Raw genomic sequence first — 22,241 nt, forward strand, 5'->3', positions numbered from 1 at the left:
GAGAGTTCGTCTAGGACAAACATGGCAGAAAGCAGTTGTAATAAAAAAAACATTCAGCACCCAGATCTTACATCATAAAGAGAAACGATGGAAAAACATACAGAAGAAATCAACGCTTTTTGATTAAAGAATAGTAAAGAATGAATAAAATGCATAGACGAATTTATTTTCTAATACAAACTCTTAAATTTCACTTATTATTCGCTTCCCTACCCAAACTTGGCCCCGCGAAATCCGTGTTACGACACAAGACTCTTCACAAATAATAAGACACTCTCAGGTTTTAATCTAAAAATACTTGAATATTATCACAAATTACGTAAACATATTTTCCAACTCATCTCTTCATATCCATGAGGAAAGATGAATAGAGGGGTAATAACTCGAGTGTGAAGTTTAATTCTAAAATTATACACGCCAAACCCGAATAATGGACTATTCTAGCATTATTAAGAATAACTTTTGGATCTGTTATACTCGATTCTGTAAATTTTGCTTCAAGGTTAATTAGTGTAGCCATAAAATACTCGCCATTTAGATCTATTATTTGTAAAGGTAACAAGATACCTGGAATTTGCTGTATATTATGCAGTTTTATTCGTGGCAACAAAGCTTAAAATGTGTAAAACTACTTTTAAAAAAAACTTTGATCACTGTGGGAAGAAATATTTTTAAAATGTCAACAAAGTCAACGTACTGATAGACCTAGATCTAGGTTTAGTCTTTGTTATAAATTTAATCCACAAATGTTGAAAAAAAAAAAAGACACCCGTTGACACTATTTGTCAATGAAATATATTAATTTATGTATTTATAAATAAATTTCGGACACCCATTTAAGGGCCCCCCTAGAAGGGTGCCCGGGGGGATCTTAAAATCCTCCTCCCCCATCCCCCCCCCTTATAGTTACGCCACTGGTAGTGTAGATCTACTACTTAAGCCTTAGGCATGACTAGATTGACAAAGCGTAGGACGTATACATTCTTTTTTGAAGTAACGTAGCGTCTGTAACATAGGCGATAAGATTTCACGGTAGTGTAGATCTACTACTTAAGCCAACTAGGCACGACTAGATTGACACATGAAATGCGTAGGACGTAATTATCTACTTTTTTTGAAGTAACGCCTGTAATATATAAGATAAGATATACAAATAATAGGCCTATATATAGTCTATTCAATGTAGGCCTAAGACCAAATCAAATTACGACCAATCTGTCGGAACCAATTAATCGTAGTCTCAACTTTCAAGTCGAGCACTAGCTGTACTAGAAAGTCAGGAAAAAACATTCGATGAAACGGCATACATGTGTGGCTGAGTACATTCGTGTGCGCTATGAACTGTCGTTCTACTTTGTCATAGAAAGTAGAAAACACCAAACTGTGGGAGATGAGTGGACAGAAACATATAGAAGTGCAGATCTTAGAGAGCAGGTGGAGATGAATTGGTCACACCCTTAGAAAAGATACCAGCAACAGAGCTAGGCAGGCCTTAGAGTGGAACCCCCCAGGGCACAAGACGCAGAGGAAGACCAAAAAAAAAACATGGCGACGCAGTGTACTTGAAGAAGCAGAGAAGACCGGGAAGAGCTGGGACACCATAAAAAAAAAGCTAGCAAGAGACCGTGGAGAGTGGCGTGTTTTTGTCGAGGCCCTATTTCCATGAGGAACTCAAAGGAGTGATGATGATGATGATGGACTGTCGTTCGGTGATCTCGAAGGTCCCGGGTTCGAACACTGTCCGCTGACTCTCCCCCCCCCCCCACCCATCATCGGCATCGTCCTGCGGGAAATTCGGGCTAGGATGTAATTATCTTCAACATCTGAAGTATACCTGAATCAGATGTCCTTAAGGTCCGAGAACTTCCGGTTCCCTTTTATGGACCTCTTATCCAAGGAAAGACTTTTACCCATGGCCATGATGAGACATTGGCTCTTTACCAATCTCTCTGTCCGAAGTGATCATGTATTCACACCCGGTGTGTCGCTGGACATGGTCCCCTTTAGCCTCTCCGACTCCCTTGGCGGACGTTTCCACGGAGGCGCCACGCTGAGGCGACGGTAGCTGGAATTCCTCTGTCCGAAGTATACCACTTCCCGTCGCCCCAGCGTGGCGCCTCCGTGGAAACGTCCTCCCGGGAAATTGGAAAGGCTAAGAACGAGAGCTAACAGGGCCTCCAGTGAACTACCACAGTTATGCTCTTGCGAGTGTACTTGCACGTGGTGGGGATGTGAGTAGGCCTAACGCTTACTAACCAGTCCGCATCCATTGCACCGTTCCCCAGAAGGGGTCATACGGGCGGTGATGGCCCTTCCATGGAACGCAATGGTACATTATAGGAATATGGAGTGTCCCCTCGTGGGCTCGGCCTCTGGCCTCGCATGGGTCGGGTGAACCCATAGCGTTGGCTTAATTAAGGTACTGTGAACCATGAACAAACGGATATATATGTGATTAAATGATCACCTAGTTGATGAGGGCCTCCAGACAGAAGGGTCGGTAAAGAGCCGATTCCTCATCCTGGCTACGGGATACAATCCTTTCCCGGGTCTAAGGTTCATAGAAGGGATTTATCTCGAACCTTTTTGGACGTCTCGACGAAGGAACACCCGAAACATTTTTACAGTAAAGGCGTGAAACACTGCAGACTCACTGACCTATAATCTACATCTATTTGCTGCAGATTTAATGGAAGTTATTTACTTCGAGGCTGTGCTGTCGTCAAAGCAAGATGGCAGCTATGTTGTCATCATTACTACTATTCTTCCTGACAATATCAGTCTCGTGGCAACCAGCCTTTTGTAAACCATCTCAAGGTGTTTGGGACTTCACTATAGATAAAGTAAGGGGGCCCGCTTATCCGCTTAAAATGTTTTAATAATCGTTGACTTTAAAACAGGATCTAATCTAGAATTAGAATCTAAACTAAGACTAACTTAGTCGACTTAGAGTTAAACTTGACGACGACTCTGTCACAGTCACAGTCTGAGTCTGTGTCACTAAGTTGTCTAAGTCAGTCTAACTTAGTCTAAGTGACCCTAAGTCTAAGTCAGTGAGTAAGATGAGTAAGAGTAAGTCTTAAGACTTAACTTGTCTTAAGATTAAAATAAAAATTAAAGTTTAATAAAGTAACTTAGAGTATAGTAAAAAGTATTAGTATACACTCAATAATACAGTTAGTAAAGTTAGTTATACTGAGTATACTATAATCAATCAGTATAAAGTTTATAATAAACTATAATTAGTATAATAAAGTAAGATTTAAATTCTTGACTAGGCTCACTAGGACGACTCTTTACTGAGACTGAGTTGAGTCTGCTCCTATTCATAATCCAATTTATAATAATATACACTTTCATAACACACTTCCTAAACACTAAACACATTTCATACATCCACTGTAACAAGATGCCATTATGATTATTAAATCTTAATACAATGAATAAAATGAGACACAGAGGAATAAACACAGTGAATTACTGGCTGGACTTCAACTGGCTTCTAGCTCTAACTGAACTCAATTCTCAAATAAGACCTTTCTGTTTTATACTCCAATTCTGTTATGTTTAGAAGAATCTCTGAAAATTCGAAATAGAATTAAAATATTTTCAATTCTTATATTCTTTTACCGTCTTGGAATTTCTGAAACTTTATTCCACACTACATTGATTTGATCTCATTCTCTTTAACTAGCCTTCTATTATTAATCATGACCTAACTAACTTGATTCTTTATCATTCTTCAATATGGTATCCTTCTATCATTAATCTTGACCTAGCTAACTTGACTCTTTACCATTCTTCAATATGGTAGCCTTCTATTATTAATCTTGACCTAACTAACTTGATTCTTTACCATTCTTCAATATGGTAGCCTTCTATTATTAATCATGACCTAACTAATTTGATTCTTTACCATTCTTCAATATGACCTGAAATCTCTAGAAATTGGTCACATGATATATGTGCGTGCTGTTGTTTCCTGCTGTTGGTTATTTATGAATGAACATTCTAAAATTTGACACTTTGAATACTTTGAAATGTAACAATAATAATAGCCAGCCAAAAGAGACAATCATGTTGAAAACACATTCTCTTAAACTTTCTCCAAAACATTTTTTGTATGGTGGTAAGTAGGTCAAGGTTGTTGGTAAGGCTATTTCATAGCTTCTGATATTCGAGCTAAAAATATTGAAACCTGCTTTGCTTACCAAGCATGGGTGGACCCTCTAAGTTTGTGTTTACACAAACTCTCTTTGTAATCTTTTTTTTTTAAAAAAAGCTTATATCAACTCACTTTGCCTGTCTCTATGGTACAAATTCTGAGCATGTTATTTCTCCCACACCCATTCTCTGATTGAATTGAAACTTTACACTTTTATTTATTGCACCTAACAAAGCATAAACCAATAAAAAAAAAATTAACCAATTAGTCAATTAATTTTGGTAATTAATTATTTTGTTTGATATTAAAAAGGGAAATAAATTGTACATTATTTAGATATATAGTTGCAAATGTGAATTTCTTCCCACTAGATAAGCTTTATTTTTCATACAAGTATTTTTATATTTTGCTTGTTTTACACACACATACCAGTGTACCGGCACCTTTTGGAATGTGGAGAAAAAAATATTGCTTTTCTTGTATTATTTATTATTAATTTATTAGTAGTTAAAAGTTGGTACCAAGTTAGTACTGAGTAGCGGCACCTAATCACATATATATACCTATTTTATGCTATATTACATGAAAATTATGCCAGCTTCTTGAGTTTTTCAGTTTTTAGATTCAGATCTATCTTATGTTTAAAAATAACATAAGTATATAGATATTATCATATGTGTCTGATAATCTGATATCTTTCCACCATCCATGAGAAGAACTCAGTAAAAGATATTTCATCCATTGAAGGGCTACTAGAATTTACAGACGAAAAAGCATGCAGTGGAATGGGGGGGGGGGGGGGGGGCGGGTGTATTATAATGCTAAATTTTAATTGGATGCTGTTTAAAAAATGGATTGCAGTCAAAATTAACATCATATTGATAAAATTTAAAGCATTTAAGGCTTTTTAAAAATATAAACTTTCAAGCAAAAAGATTGCTATTCCACCTTATTCAATGTAATGCATTTTTTGTTGAATTAATCATTTCAGGAAAATACAATATTGTACCTTACCAAAAGTGCTTTTACAGATACACAGCTATCAGTTTCTAGTAAGTACCAATGTTTTTATTTTTATAAGCTGGCATTACATCAGGAAAAAAAAGCAAACACCAAAAGGTTAAGCTTAACTGAATATTCATAATGTAAATTTGGATTCCAAACATTGTAGCTTTCAGCTAGCTTGAATTGGGTGTGTACAAATTTATTTTTGTCAAGGGCTGCACCACTAGTAAAAGTTTGAGAAACACTGCTGTAGTTGAACTCTAAAAGTTTTTACCCCTCTCTGACATAGTCCTGGAGTTACACTGTATACTGTTAAGAACCTCCCTCTCTGACTTTTAATGATTTAACTGTATGGAATTTAGCTCTGGTGATATGAAGGGAGAGTACTCCATGAAGGATTACGGGCATGACATGGCCTAAATTGTGCCGATGTGCCAAAAACTCAAAACTCATGTACTCAACTCTGACTCAGTCCATGAGTTACACTGTATAATTTTAAGAACATCTCTCTCTTTCTCTCTCACATGATTTACTGCAAATTGTAACTTAAATGGTATGGCTTGATGACAAAGTTTTCTGGCACTTTCTTCTTTGTTTCATGGCTGCAAAAGTAATGTTATTCTGTGGCAAGTTTCAGTTAATCTGATGTCAGGTTCTCAGAGTCACAAGAGTTGGGTGGGCACTTCAGATGTTTGTTCTGAGTCACATGAAATCCAATATAATAGAAAAGTTCAATTTTGTATTTTATAACAAAAAGTAAATATATTCAAACTACAATTTTGTTTCTAGTAATAAACTAATTTATTGTTTCTCAAATATAACTACTAGTTTTTTTGTAAACAGTAACTTGTGAAAATGATCAAGAGGTGGATTTACAGATTCTTTGGTTCTTTGGGAGACAACGTTGTGCGAATGTAGTTTGGAATCAGGTAAGCTTAGAGTATTTCTGATATAGTTTTGGAGGTTGAAAAAATTCCTTAAAATTATGTTTTATAGTACAATTTTGTGCAGTGCAATTAAAAGGGAAAAAAAATGAATTGATACTAACGAAAAAATGTGGAGCACTTTCATGCTTATTCTGTATTCAATATATATTCTACTTTATAAATATAACAACCAATCGTTTCTAAAAGCACTTTAGTTGTTTAAAATCTCTGGAACTGCAATTAAAAGCCATCTTAAAAACATAAATAAAAACAATACCTACATATTAGGTATTCTAGTATTTTACATGTGATGCTGGTTAGTGATACTGGTCTGTAATTTCCCCGATCAGATTTATCACCTTTTTTTAATTAGAGGAGTAACATGAGCTTCTTCCCAGTCCCTCACTCCCCTACCCTGATAAGTGATGTGCCTGAAACGGTATTTTGAACACTGGTGCTTAGTTCTTTGAGCAATGTTTTTAATTATATATTTTTAAGAGGTTATTTCCTAGGTCTGATCAAACCTATTTTAATTGTATAGATATATTTTAATTATACATTTTTTAAACTCAACATGTATAACATTTTTTTTTACAGAATGAAACAGAAGTTCTAACTAAAAAATTCAGTGGCGTACTCTCTAACGTTGCCATTAGTTCTTGGTTCTCACACTATGCTTACAAGTTGGAATCATTTCATTGCACCAAAAATAAACACATAACATTACATGTAAGTAGTTCCATGATGAATTCTTTTCAAATTGGCATTGGCAAATTTTTATTATTTTTATTACATGACTGCGTTCTAGTTAGGAAGTAGTCTGATTGTTAATATGTTTGTTTAATGTTAACAATTTGCTGTAATGCCAAATTCAATTTTTTATTTATAAGCATTTAATTTTTTAAACTAAAAAAAAACTTACAAAAAATTAATGTTTGGTTTTTTAACTTTCAGCCTGCCAATGTCACTGTGGAAGAAGTAAGTCAAAAAGTTTTTTAACATAGCAAGTCAAAACTAGTCTTCAAATTCAGACTGTACAATAAACTGCTGGGTATTTGGGGAAGAACATGCTAGGTTTTACTTTATGCAAAGTGTTACTATGTATACAATTTTAAATTTCTTAATATGCTTAACCATAATCAAACACAAATAATTATGTTAATGAATACTTATTTATTTTTCCTTGTTTATTTTTTGGCATTTTATTAGCCTTATTAAATAGTTAACTCTTTCAAAGCAAATTATTTTGACAAAATGGAGTTTTCTAGGCTATGTACTAAGAAATTGTAATATTTACATTTTTTGATCTTACAAAATAAATTATAAAAAAGGAACCACTAAACACAGTTGTTGTTTTTTTAAACATGTTGTTCCTGCATCCTATTTACAACCAAAACAAAGAACAATCTCTCTCATATCCGGAAAATAAAAAAAAAAAAAAGAGACATCCAGGTTTCTGCTGAAAAAAAAAAATTAGCCTTAAAATAATGGTGAAATAAATATTATATACCAAGTAACTCCCTGAGAGTAAAGCGCACTGAAATATTTATTCATCTTTTTGGTACTGGTAATGGAATATCTAATATTATTAACATAAACTAAAATGTTTTCAATGCTATGCATATAACACTAGTGTCAAGTTGTACATTGTGGCAAATGAGATTCATTTAACTGGTTATCCTATTTCTTTCTGTTTATATGTTTGAAATTCGTCTTCACTACATTTGTATTGTGTTTGTTCATTTATTGAATTATTAAAGCTTTTTTTTTTTATATTTTAGTGCTTTAATCTGTCTGTAACATATATACTTAATGTTTTGTTATTGTCCATTTGAGGATTCTACAACCAAACAGAATACAAAAGAGCCAGGAAAGGAAACCAAAGGAGCATCCACATTGTCCCAAGAAGAGGGGACTAAGAAAACAGACTCAGGGGGGGAAAAAAATGAAAATGCCAATAGAAGAAAACGAGACACTCAAGTTTCTGAGACAGATAAACCAAAAGTTGAAACCCCCAAAAATGATCCAGCTGTAATACCAGCAGGTGATAAAGTAAGTCCAAGGAAATTTTTTTTTATTTTCATATTTTTATGCATGATAATTATGTTAGTTTGCCAAGTGCATCATAACAGTGTAATCATAATGTACAGTGACATCCATGGTTCTGTTGAAATTAAAGAATTTAAAATTACAGCATTTACTATTGACATAATCTGTGTATCATGGTGATAAATGTCTCCTGAAACATGCTTCTGGCTTCTTTTTTTTTTTTTAGCAGCAGTGCTCAAGAATTCAATAAACCAATCTGTAAATTAAAAAAAAAACATATTTGGTATGAACTTCTGTCTAGCACTTTAAGCCTGACTAAATATTATCAAAAAGAGTCTATACAATAACAATATAGAGACATTAGTGTCTAATACAAAAAAAACAACAACAGCTCAAACTGTAGATCTGGTTGTTCAGCGAATTATTTATTTCTTGTTATAATCAAATTGTTACATTTGTTTGCCATGTAATTAAAAATATATCTTGTCTTTTTAAAAATTTTCTTTATGTTTAGATTGATCATGATGCAAGACAGTTAATTAAAGCTTGGACGGATGGCTATTATATGTTTTTTATCAAATTCTTACCAGCAAATTCTACATCTTTACCAGATGATTTGAATATTAAAGGTTAGCTTTAGATATTATTTTTATATTGGAAATAATATTATCATGTTTTACAAAACAAATGCAGTTTTTGTTGGTTTACATGTTTTGGAAGTTGCTTCAGAATGGAAGATTATTACATCCTAGCTTAAACCATCTGCAAGACAGTGAAAGCAGCAGGCAGGGTTTGAATCGGTCCATTGAACTCATAGAATTATTTGGTTTGAATATCAAATTAAATTTGAATTGAAAACAGGTCAATAGGGATAGTATGACCTTTTTTTAAAAAAATTGTATTTATCAAGCAGTTGAAAGTAATATTAAAAGTCTTCAGAGAAAGCAACATATAGGAACTTATAACATCATTTCTGAGATATTGAGATACTCTTTATCACATCCGCTAAATTTCTTTCAAGACATATTAAAATCTGCAGCTACTAATAATTGTAATCATATAATAACAGCTATTTTGATTTGTTTCAAGACGTTAGCAATTAATGTACTATTAAATAGTGGAACTTATGAACTATTAACATTAACAAAAATATTATTGTATGTTTTATTTGTAAAATACTAGTAGGAGGTTTGCAACATAAACTTTTATTTAATTATTTTTTCTTCAGTTAACATCAGATTTAGCTATGGGGACAGCTATCTTGCTGCAGTCGACTGGCCACTATTATTTGTGAGTAGATTTTTTAAAACTAGTTTTTAATGCATGACATAGATTTTTTTTTTCTATTTTCTGGCAGTAGTGAATTCACTCTTTGCTTTCATGTTTTATTGTCAGTTTTATGGAATCATGGGATTGGTTTACATTGGCTTTGGGCTCATGTGGCTTATTATGCTGGCTTGTAATTGGCGTGATTTACTCAGAGTTCAGTTCTGGATTGGCGGAGTCATTCTCCTTGGTAAGCAGTTTGCTGTTTGGATTTTATGTTTAACATACACACCTTTTTACAACAGGCGATTAACATACAGGAACTTATATTCATGAAATGGAAAGTTGTGTCCATCTTTATAGAAAGCAATACAACACATAAAATGCACATGACAGTGTAATTCATTTGTGTACATGTTTTAGGTGAAGATTAAAAGTGTTGCTTGGACACAGCAAAATAATTTTTCTACTTTTGCAGAATTGAAAGAAAACAAAAAGATGATTAATAATCTTACTAGTCTCTAATTCCAGAGATGAGAATTTGTTTTGAATTGAAAGACTAAGACTACAAAGCAACCTTACTAGTCTCTAAATTCAAGAGACAAAGGCATTTGTCTTTGTAAGAATGCTATAAATAAAATAAATAAATAAAGGCTTTTATATAGCGCTACTTTCATGCTTATAGCATGCTCAGAGCGGTAGGGTCCTATCTCATTTGTGGGCCAGTTGGGGGAGGGGGTAACTAGGAGAAGGTTTTTCCGTGCTGCCTTTTAGGCGCTCAGTAAACACAACTCTTCCCAAGTCGGGTGTCGAACCTCGAGCCTCCTTCATAGGTAGCCAAGCCAAGTTCAAGCGCACTTAGCCTCTTGAGCACGCTTCCCAGTTTTTGGGGGCCTGCATGTATTTGCTTATAATGGCATCTCAATCAGTTAACCTTCAATGAATCTTTCTCCCTTTTTTTCTAATGTAGTCATCTTTGCAGGTATGCTTGAGAAGGCTGTATTTTTTGCGGAATATGAGAATATCAACAAGACTGGCCAATCTGTGAAAGGGGCCATAATTTTTGCTGAGCTTGTGTCCTGCTTGAAGAGAACACTAGCCAGGATGCTGGTCATCATTGTCAGCCTTGGTTATGGTATTGTAAAGTAAGTCTCATTAGCACATTTCCTTTGACTTCGGTTAGCATTTAACCTTTAAATGTTTGATCAGGATATTAAACACTAAATGCAGTTTATATTCTACTACTTTTGGTTCTACAAAATATTTTCGGGGCTTATTCATAAAACATATAGATTTATAACATGAAACATAGAAAAGAAGCATGAAAAAAATTCTTCAATAGTATATAAATATAAAAAGTTCCAATTGGATATGAATGTGTAATTGACTCGGCCAATGCTAGCTAGAAGGCAGGCTGAAACTATTGAACTTCTACATCACCATCCGAATCAAAAACCCCATTAGTAACGAACCATGCTGAGATTACTCCCTTAGAGCACGGAAGAGGAAGTGGGCAGTGAGTTGTAAGGTCGCCTTGTCCCCGTACAAGGACAGACCTTTTGCCGCACATGGACCAATACTCTCTCTCTCAATTCCTTGTCCCGATCGTCCCACCATCCAGATTCCTAAGAAGTATCTGTTCTGTAATAGTAATGCAGGAATAAACAAGAGAATTTTATGTCAGATAACCAAAGTTACATTTTTAGTGCCCCCCTCCGAAAGGGGAATAGCAACTATTTTTTTTTTTTTTTTCTCTGTATGTATGTCCCTCTGTCCGTCCTGCTTAGATCTCCAAAACTAGATTTTGCAAAGAGAAAAGAGAAGGAGTGCATTTAGTATGTATATAAATCAAAAATATTTTTAAACAACATTCAATAAGCAGTGTTTATTTTTATACAAGTGGAGCATTCAAGTGGTATCATGTCGTCAGTTGGCCTTACAATACAATAATATTGGCAACATTTTTAACATAGCATGTCTCTTTTTGATAGGGTTGTGGTTATTGATAGTTTGCAGCTCATAGCTTCTGATATTCATGCTTAAAATATTGAAGCCTATCTTTTACCTCCCTGAGTGGATCACTTCAGGAGCCGCTTCTGAGTTTGTGGTTCCACACAAATATTATCTTTATAACCTTTTTTTTCCACAAAAGCCTGAAGAACAAAGAGAATGAAAATAATTGCATTTATTTTTTTCTTGAAAGATACATTTTAACTAGCTTTGTATAACAGCATCTCTGTTTTACTTGTTTGACCATTTTGATAATAACTTTAAAAGAAATACTTTTTATGATAAGTGGTAAGTTTAGAAAAGTTTTATTAATTTTTTTCCCCTTTACAGACCAAGACTTGGGCAAACATTCCATAAAATTCTTGCAGTTGGACTGATATTCTTTATATTGGCTTCTATTGAAGGCTGCATGAGAGTTTTAACTGTAAGTTGTTTATTTTTTATTCAAGTGAACATTTACAAATCATTTATGACAGTTTTTCAGCTTATTTTAAATTAATTTATGGAATGATAGTCATTCATAAAAAAAAACTACACAATAATTGTTTTTAGATTTTGCTTTATTTATTTATAGTATGTTATTATCTCCAATTTTGTTTTTTTTCTTGGCCAGGAGAAAACAGACCAATCCAAACAGCAACTTCTACCTGGTGTTCCCCTGGCAGTTACTGATGCTCTTATTTTCTTTTGGATATCCTTGATTTCTTTAGCAACACTTTATTTGTTTTTTGTTTTTTTTTCAAGTTTTTTTTTATTATAGTAAATGATATATAAAACAAACATAAGGTTTAAAATCTGTGCAGAACAGATGTCTAAAGGGCTTCTGTGTAAGCTTTTCTATTTCGTTTTCATTTGAAAAATATGAATACTTTTAATTTAGAAGAAAATATCATTCCTTGACTCCTTGCACATATTCACTTCCTTGCTGCAGACTACCAGAACTCTTCGACTGCGGAGAAATGTTGTAAAACTGTCTCTTTACAGACATTTTACTAATACTCTTATTTTTGCCGTATTAGGTAATTCTGTGGCTTTTTGCCTTGTTTCTCCTTCTAGAGCAATTTATTGTAAAAAAAAAAATATTTCTCTTTACGAGTTTTTTTTTTTTAAAGTAGACTTTTAAAAATTCTCCTCTGCCTTTTTCCATTTTCTTTCTATTTCAACACATATTGGCATCACAATGTTTACCTAGTTCTGATGTGCCATTAAAACCAAACATAAAACATTTATAAGTGATTGTAACATGGAGCCATTAATAATAGGATTCTCATGATTGTGTTTTGAAGAGCAATTTATTGTCTCCACCTTTATATGACGTGGACTCTGAGATGCCTGTTAATCTATTCCAACTCATTACTTTGATACACTGGAAAACACAGTGATGGATATAATTTTCTTGAGTTAAATGCTTGTAAACTCAGTTCATGAAGTAATTCAAAATAGAAATCACATGCACAATAATAACTTGACTGACATAAGATAATACAGATGAAATAAAACATGATGAAAATACAAACAATTAATAATAATCCAGCAAAGAATAAGTACAATAAACAATCCGTTTGACTAGTGACTGTGAACAATGACCAATGACAGTGAACATTGACTCACAACCCAATATCTAGCTCTATGCTACTTTACTTAAACAGAGCTAGTACCTACAAAGATTCTTCTGGATTCTTTACATCACTGATAGTAAATTCTACAAGCTTCCCAAAATTCCAACTTGATCCTATATTTTAGTTGATTCAAATCGAGGTTATCTAGAAGGATCCCTCGTACACTCAATGTGACCTAATAACATGGATAGTTCATGTACTAATGGTCAGCCATTATCATGAGCTGTCAAGCATGACATTATACACAAACATGTGATAAGAATGTATGGAAGCTTTACCAAGTTACACTTGCTAATTTATCATGTCAGTAACTTTTTGAACAACCAATAACATATGTACTTTGCATACACAGCCTCTATAGCCTACATGATCTGGTCTCTGACTCAGCACAAATTTAAAGAATGTCTTTCAGTAAGTGAACCCATTTGTTTGTAATACATTTATGTTTATATACATTTTTGTTCCTATCTTTTTTATCATATCTCTGAATTCTATTTCACCTTCTTTAAATACTTTCACTTATATTGCGTCACTTTGTGTATGGCCTTATGTCAGTAAAGTTGAGTGACAAAATTGATTATTTTCTGTTGGTATATGTGTATAGGCCAGGATTTAATATGTTTAAAAAGTCCAAAACCTTTTTTCTATTAGGAAAGTATCAACATTTTTTTTTCGGAGCTTAACTAGAACAATCAGGAAATGGCTGTTTATTCTCACCTCTGTTAAACATTTTTATTACATCTTGTGTTTTATTGTCCTCCTTGTTGATTACAATTTTCAATGTAAACACTGTCCCACAGGACTGGAAAGAACTTTGGTTGGATGATGCCTTTTGGCACCTTCTCTTTTCTAGTATTCTCTTTGTCATCATGATCTTGTGGCGGCCAACGGTAAACAATCAAAGGTAATTGCTACTGACTCACATTTATTTCAATTAATTAACGTGCTTTTTTCTAACGATTGAGAAATAAATTTTGACAAGAATCAATTCTGCCTTGCTAAGTAACTTTATATTGATTTTGAGTTAGTTTTGACTATTTTTTTTATTTTACTATTATAAAAAAAAGGAATGGAAAATAGAAAAATATGATTCAAAGTTTGCAGTTGATTCTGTTTACTAAATATTAACAATGACTTATTAAAATGATTATTCTGTTTGGTTTCAGATATGCCTTTTCCCCATTGTTGGATGCTGCTGAGGATGAACTTGAGGATGACCCCCAATTAAGTGAAGCCTATGGTGAGGTTTTGTTTTTTTTACTTCACTTATACGACTGACCTATATATTTAAAGATATTTCCCCTTCCTTTTTTTCTGTCATTGAACTAATGCTATTTCTGTGGTTAAATTATCAGGGTGCTGTAATGGAACATTCGGTTTTATTATAAATTTCTTTTGATTGACCTAATTCTATACAAAGTAAATTTCAATATGCAGTACATTTGAAATGGAAAAAAGAAACTAAATTAATTTTATAGTTCTACTGAAGTGGCTTCATATGGGGACAGCTTATTCTCAGGTATATGTTGTATGGTATCCAAGGTTGTTTTCATATCAGTCAAAATCCTTAAAATGTTCACAAAAGACAATCATAAATATATGGTGTATTCCCTAGATGGCATGAAAATGAGATCCAAACCACAGAGAAATGGAGGTCCGAATGCTAATGAGGATGGCAAAAATGTAAGTCTCAAGCTGAAACTATCAGAGCTATGGTTGATGCTTTCAAAACACCTTCACTAGGTTACTTGTTACTTTCTAGCGTAGTTTTGAGATAGCCAATAGAATATTTGATCTATTAAAAGACTTTGTAATGAAATGAATGATATACAATTTTTTGCCAGTTGAAACAGGAAGATGACTTGAAGTGGGTGGAGGAGAACATACCAACATCATTTGCAGACAAGTAAGTAGACTTATTGTATTGGTTCATTCAAAGATGTAACAGGTAACTTTAGTCATAGCTGTGAAAATAATAAATGAAAAGAGAAAATTACTTAGCAGTTTCACTCAATAAAAACAGAACTCAATTCTGCATAAAACTTGATAGTTGAATTCTTAAGAAATCATACACAGTGAAATATTTAGGGTTAAATATATATTAGCCTTTGTCTGTCTCTAAGTCTGTTGGGAGATAAAACATGATCTGTCTGACGTGTATTGTCAGAACATTGAAATTTTGCTTTTGGTACATTTTTTGTTTCTTCTTGACAGATTGCTTCCATCCCTTGATTCAGATGAAGAGATTATGAATACAAAGTTTGAAGTTTCCAAAATGGAATAATCTCCAGTCACACTGTTACAAACAAAAAGGTTTAAATTAAGAATCCAGGTTTACTCTTGATCCAAACCATTCCTCCAGGTGAAAAAAAACAAATTGTTTCTCAGAGCATTGGTGTCTTCTCAAAAATAAATGACAAATTTTCAATGGATGTAATATTGTATGTACATACAAACTTTATTAATGTGATAGAAAGTTGTTTTTTTTTTCTTTTGCATGAATGTGATAATAAGTGTTTTTTTTTCTTTTGCTTGTCAGTCTTTAAATGTTCAGATTTGTGTGTGAGATTCTTTTGAATGAATGCTGTTGCTTGTCTTGTTCTTTTTTTTTTTTAAATATTTGTTTCTTATTAATTATTAAATAGTGAATGAATTTATTTTTTTGAAAAAAAAATTATTTTAGTAACTATCACCATCCTTGGTGGGTAAAGTGAAACTGTAATCTTTCTTTATTGTTATACTTTTTGAACTTTCACAACCACTCTTCCTGTGAACATGGTAAAGTACTGAATGCAAGACTTACCCCAGAGTATCTTGTGATTGGTGGAGATGTAACAAGTTTGAAAAGAATACATTCACCATTGGGCTGTTTCAGTCTTGATAAAGAGTTGAGGATTTGTATGGTATACAGTTTTAAGTCTCCTATTTATGTGATTCTTATCATTGAATCCTTAGATTTGGATTAAATCATCGCTTCATTCACCTTGTGACTTCCTTCCTTGATTCATTTTCATCTGATTTATATTTGTGTTTATGGTGAATTAATTTTCTCATTTTGTATATTATCACAGTCATCTTTTTCAATCAGTGGTTGATGGAAATATTTGTACAGTCCAAATACAATCCTTTACCAGTACTATGATGTTTGATATCTGACCTATATATTTTGTTGAGTTTGTTCTTGGCCTGAAACAGAATATTCTTTGCACTGATAGTCATTAAATTATAACAATTGGCAAGGCACCTTTTGTTTTGTTTTTCAATAAGTAATGATGTACTGGTATTCATTTGTTCAAAGAAATGTCTAATTTGAGCAAACATTGGAGCGACTTTTCCACTATACATAACCAATACTATTAGGACTCCAGATGGTACCGATTCAAAGCTTTCAAATACCAGTAATTGTGTGTTCAACTCAAAGTTGACCAGGCTGATTTCACAGAAAAGATTCAACGTGAAATTTGATGACACTTGATCATATGTTTTTTTTTTTCTGCTGTTCTGGGTGTCAGTAACATCTAAATTGCTTACAAATTGAGTGAATGACTGTTTTCATTGAAGTGGGATTTACATTGTGTTGCTGTGCTCAAAATGATCTTTTTTTTTTTTTTTTTTTTCAAATCAATCCTCCTTGGGTGACATTTGTCTTTTTATGTCTGTTGTAACATATTCCTTTTAGACTACATGCTTTTTACCTTTGCTAACCTACCATAAAATGATATTTGACTCATCATGTTATATATTAATTTTTTTTTTTTCGTCATGTATATTTGTTTTCACCTTAAGTTATACATTGTTAATGTTGCTTTAAAGACAAAAAGAAATCTGATGAAAAAGGCTTGCTATGTAGATGAGCTTTTTATTTTGCTTTAATATTGATTTTCTCACAGCATTGATTGAATACAATTTCTTTCTCTTGATTCTTTTCTAGGAAATTATCATTCCTGGTTTTCTCTCAAACAGGTGGGCTTGGGGTGCTAAAAGATTTATCATTGATGACAAATTAAATCTTTTTAACTCTTAATGCAAAGGCCAATGTGACTATGGTCTACATATGTTGCAGTAACTACAGCAGAGCATTGTGCTCGCTACTAGATAGATTCAGGCTCTACAGTTAATCAACAAAATTTCAACATTGAGATGTATGATTTTTTTTTTATCAATTACATTTTGTAAGCAAATATTTAGCATATTGTAATGGATCTTACTTTATAAATTATGACTTATTATTTTAATTGTGGGGTGTGTTTAATTGATAATATTGGAAGAATAAAAACACATTTATTACCTAACTGCACAGCTTTTGTTGTTAATGTAAATTAATTGAATGATTTAAATAGAATAAATATAAGCAGTGTTAAATTAGGTAAGTGTAAATTCTCAACTATTTTATAACATTATCATTATTGAATACTGGTGTGTTGGCTGAGTTATAGAATACTGGTGTGTTGGCTGAGCTGTAGAATACTGGTGTGTTGGCCGAGTTGTAGAATACTGGTGTGTTGGCTGAGTTGTAAAGCCCTTGGCTTTAGAACTGAAGAGTCTTGGGTTCAAATCTTGGTGAGGATTTTTAAGACGCCCCTGAGTCAATCCAACTCTAATGGGCACCTAACATTAGGTTGGGAAAGTAAAGCTGGTTGGTCATCATGCTGGCCGCATGACTTGTTTGTTAATAACCATCAGCCATAGAAACAGATGACCTTTAGATTGCAAGCTCTGCAAGAGGTACATTACTTACATTAAAACAACTATTTTGATGAATCTAATTCAGGACATTGTATCCAGCTTGTTCAAATGTGAATTGTGTAGCCTAAATCCATTCATTATTGAATGTTGTCATCATTATCATTATCACTGAAAAATTGTATACACCAAATAATGGAATGTCTTCTCAGTTCTATAAAATAAATTTATACAAAACTAGAAATATGGGTCTATGCCAGTGTAGGTAAACTACAATCTGTCAGAATATATTATACGGCCTACCTACACATAAAAAGTTACTATCTATTTTGAAAAGATTAGAATTTGAACAATATTTCCAAAATGTTTAGTTTTTTATTGAAAACCACTTCACTATCATACCAGTTTAGTATTTTGCCAACATAACTATATAGTTTAAAAAAAAAACAGCAGGAACTTTTGAAACAGCATTTTAGCATAACCTTAAATAAATTAAAACATTAAGATTGAAGAAATATTAAAAAAAAAAACCATTTAGAAAGTTGGTGCTAGCAATATTTATGATTCTTGTGTTACAACTCATAAACTGATTGCACAGGACAAGACAATTATTTAACTGGCAAATATGAAGAGTTTTTCTAATGATGAGTCACCGAAAACAACTAAAGCCATCATTTATTCATTCTCTTGTGATGGAAAAATTAGTGTAAAAAAAAAAAGCAAGTAAACGACAAGATGATAATGAATCAAAGAAGAACAAATGGACCATACATTCATTGTATCGATTACAAGGTCACCACACTTTGTCATCAGTGTATATATAACAATGAGATGCCCTTGAACCTTTGCGAACTGATTGCTCCATATGTCACACAGAGAGCCCTGCGCTTAATGGACTTCACGCTTTTAGTGGTGCCACATTTCACCCTCAAAAGCCACGGTCTGCGGCCTTTTTCAGTGCAAGGACCAAAGGTCTGGAACTCACTCTCCATTGATCCCAGACAGACATGCTACACCACTTTTAAGAACATTTAGACCTATCTGTTTAAAACTTTTTTAGATTGTCATTTTAGCTCTCCAGTTTGTGTTTGTAATGTTATTACAGCGCCTTAAGCCTACATTTTGTTTGTTTACAGCGCTTTATAAAAAAATTAATTCTTATTATTATTGTGAAAATATTGTGTAAAGCTTCAAGAAAATTAAGTACGCTATAAACCTTATTTGAATATTCAGACTAATAAAATTTAAGATGGACTTAGAGAATAAGTCTGCTAAAATAATTAAATATTTATACAGGTTGTGGAATGCTACAAGCTCTTAACTTCTAGAACCCCCTTAAGCCCCTATAAGCAAATTATGACCTGATGGATTTCATTTTTCTGTTAAATTTGTGCCTCAAGTAGCTTTACCAAAGATTATCTACTTCCCAATCAATGCTTTCAACATTAAGCAAGGCTTAATTTTTTTTTTTTTTTTAAATTAAAGAAAGCCCCCCAAATTAAAAAAAAAAAAAGTTAAATTGTTCTATGGCTACTGTTAAGCACTTAGTTTAGTTTAGAGATGCACTTAAGTAAGTAATTTACTTGAAGACTCTTGAAGGGATAACACCATCTTTAGTGACTGACTCGACTGTGGCCCAATCTGAATTAAAATTAGTTATTAGTGCCATATCAAGTCTGGAATTAAATACCCTGTATCGACCCGTTGTGTCGATCTGTGTTTTTTTTTGTTCCTTCTTGCACTTATAATTCACTTGAACAGTGCACTCAGGCATCTAGGGTTCTTGTCAAGGTACTGTAGAAATACATCATTACAACTCACACAAACATCGTTACACGACAGCAAAGTTAACAAACAAATTGGTTGATTTTAATAATATTTTTGTTAAAAATTTAATCAGTGCATATAAATGGAAGCAAATGTTAAAAAGCCTGTATGTCCTGGCATAGTCAAAGCAGGCACTGCAGCAGGGAAACAATAATTATCAGTTGACTTTTTACTAGTTTTTACATCAGCATTCTCTGTCTTCAATTTTTTAGACTTAAATTCATCAGTCTCTGCATTTGCGTCACCTGTGAAGGATGGCGCAGTTTGTTCTTCTAAAGTGATGTTCTGAAGTGTTGCATTTTGGACATTTATGTTACGAACCAGACATTCCATGGTGGTGATGTCAGTAAAACCAAGCTTAGTCAACTCCTCACAGGTTTTTTGTACTTGTTCGATACATGGTGAAAATGAACAAAGCCTACCACCTGCAAACCAGAAAAATAAAAAGGAGTATCAAGTTGTATCATAAAGAATTTCAGTTTGACCTCAATAGACCAACTCAGCGTAACTACAGTAACAATAACAATATAGATGCAAATACATATTCATTTCCCTGAAACACAATAACACCAACATAAAAGGAATAATGGAAACAAAATGCTGATAAGTCACAATGTAATCAGGTTGTCTACCAAGTGTCTCCATGGAAGTCAATTTTTCAGGGATTAATGCAGCTGAAAAAAAAAGTATTATCAATATGCTTTTTGAATTGTTTTTTTGTAATTTTTGGCATAAAACGAGGACCAAAGAAAAGCTACCACCATCAAAGACAGAGATGCATATGATGAAAAGAGAACCCCAAACAAACAAAATATTTAGATTACAGCCAAGTGGAATACTGTCCACTTTCTTAATCTTTAAGCTAAAGAGAATACATTAAAAAAATATAAGCCTGTCTGGGTCACCTCTATCTCTGTGTTTATTGTTAAAAACACAAAATTAGATTTCAAGGTATAATCTGCCAAAAAGAAATAAGTTCATTTGAAGTGTAGCAATTACTTTCAATTTTTACCTTCTTTCTTGATGGCCTCTTTTGCACTTTGTATACACTCCCAAGGTCGGGGTAAATCTAAAAACACTGCATCCACTAGATTCGTCAGTTGAAATCCTTCTCCACAGACATCTCTATGAGTCACTGTTACATAATCACCAATTTGGTGCTGAATGAACTCTTCAGATGCTTTCATATATCGTTCTTTGTGAAATTCAAAAGTATAGAGATGTCCTTTAGGCAAAATTGTTCGAATGATGGCATGTGACAATGAACCACTACCTGTGCCTATAATAAAATATATAAGACAGAAGACTAAAATGTAAAGTAGAAACAATACATAATACACTGAACCATAACCTAATAAAATACATTCATAAAGAGACAAGAAAAGATAAAGGCAAGTATTTCCAGTGCTTTTTTTTTGTAAAAAAATTGGCGCCAGTACTCAGTGATCAATCATCTAACTTTTAACTATTAATAAATTAATAATAAACGTTAAAATACAAGAAAAGTAATAATTTTTCCCCCACATTGAAAAAGGTGCCAGTATACCATATGGGTGCATACCACCACAAAAAAAAAAAAGCACTGAGTATTGCTTATTACATATTGTGCTATTATATAATATCCTCCTTCGTGGTTGAGGATAAACATATTTCTCATTCCTATGTACTCAAAGATGGCTATTAAGTCCAATCCTTGCTTTAAAAAGCTGGCAAACATGGTGTGGGTAAGTCGGGTCTACTGCATATAAGCCTGCTTCTTCTCTCCGCCTTTTATTAGCTCTGCATTCATTCATGCTGCCCATATATATATATATATATTAGGTAATATTACTAATATTATGTCACATGAATACATATGTAACATTTATAAGAGAATGTAATGTAGACTTTATTACAATTTTTAAAAAAATGATAGCATCAAAATGACTAGATATCTAGATCTAGAATCTAGATTATTCGGTCCGATTATTCTAGATCTAGACATTCTAGATCAATTACAAGAGATCAGTTTACATAAAAATGTATGAATAGAATATTATAGATCTATAATCTATATCTAATGCTTATTTTAATTAATTTAATTCATGATTATTCACTATTCTGTAAGTCACTAGTGAGTGACTAGTGACACTAGTTACAAGTAAGGAAAAAAAATATTCATAGTCATACCTGCTTCAGCTACAGTAGACCCAGGCTTTAAATCCAACTGGAAAACAATCATGCTTATGTCAGTAGAATACAGAATCTGAGTCCTATGAGGAAGACACATTGTCCAAAATTCAGGAGTTGGATGTAAAATTATTATCCAACCTTTTGGACAGTGTATTTTTGAACCGTACTGTTTGCCTATCAACGTATCGTGTGGAAGAGCCCCAAACTTGGTCTGATGCGTCTGACCTTTTTTAACTATTAAAGGTAAAATATTGTTATAGCCTATGTATAATAATACAGTATCACCGTACTCAACAGTGGATTTGTATTCTTTAAAACTCATTATGTTATAATGTTATGATTATTGTAGATTTTCTATATCAATAGCTAGGTGACACTTCGCTAGGTCCAGATGTGCCGTAACTAGTCTAAAATATAATTTTTATATCTACCATAACATCTCGTGTTCAGAAGTTAGAGATAGTCTAGATCACAGACCTATGGAATCGTTCTAAATTATTCTAATTTGTAACTATATAT

General features: G+C 33.0%; 2 protein-coding genes across 3 annotated transcripts; one reads left to right on the top strand and one right to left on the bottom strand.

The window, feature by feature from the left end:
* Positions 1-2,692: 2,692 nt before the first annotated feature.
* On the top strand, positions 2,693-17,332 carry LOC106071162 (transmembrane protein 87A-like). Of its 2 annotated transcripts, none has more exons than XM_056023308.1 (19): positions 2,693-2,843; positions 5,157-5,217; positions 6,014-6,099; positions 6,694-6,825; positions 7,051-7,074; positions 7,933-8,148; positions 8,660-8,774; positions 9,374-9,435; positions 9,541-9,661; positions 10,382-10,556; positions 11,752-11,845; positions 12,035-12,112; positions 12,332-12,440; positions 13,393-13,451; positions 13,841-13,944; positions 14,207-14,280; positions 14,656-14,723; positions 14,885-14,946; positions 15,255-17,332. In XM_056023308.1, the coding sequence occupies exons 1-19, from the start codon at positions 2,733-2,735 to the stop codon at positions 15,322-15,324; spliced, it is 1,821 nt and encodes a 606-aa protein (XP_055879283.1). In that variant the 5' UTR covers positions 2,693-2,732; the 3' UTR covers positions 15,325-17,332. The 2 variants fall into 2 exon arrangements, with proteins under 2 accessions (XP_055879283.1, XP_055879284.1); XM_056023309.1 differs by having other exon boundaries at positions 10,394-10,556.
* A 2,254-nt stretch (positions 17,333-19,586) lies between these two features.
* LOC106071159 (tRNA (adenine(58)-N(1))-methyltransferase catalytic subunit TRMT61A-like) lies at positions 19,587-22,213 on the bottom strand. Its single transcript, XM_013231200.2, has 3 exons — positions 21,720-22,213; positions 20,563-20,829; positions 19,587-19,975 (listed from the first exon to the last, which is right to left on the bottom strand). Exons 1-3 carry the CDS (start codon positions 22,042-22,044, stop codon positions 19,620-19,622), a joined length of 948 nt encoding a protein of 315 aa, XP_013086654.2. The 5' UTR covers positions 22,045-22,213; the 3' UTR covers positions 19,587-19,619.
* Between the last annotated feature and the right edge of the window lie 28 nt (positions 22,214-22,241).

The sequence above is a fragment of the Biomphalaria glabrata genome, chromosome 3, assembly GCF_947242115.1.
Source record: "Biomphalaria glabrata chromosome 3, xgBioGlab47.1, whole genome shotgun sequence".
Taxonomy (NCBI): Eukaryota; Metazoa; Mollusca; class Gastropoda; family Planorbidae; genus Biomphalaria; species Biomphalaria glabrata.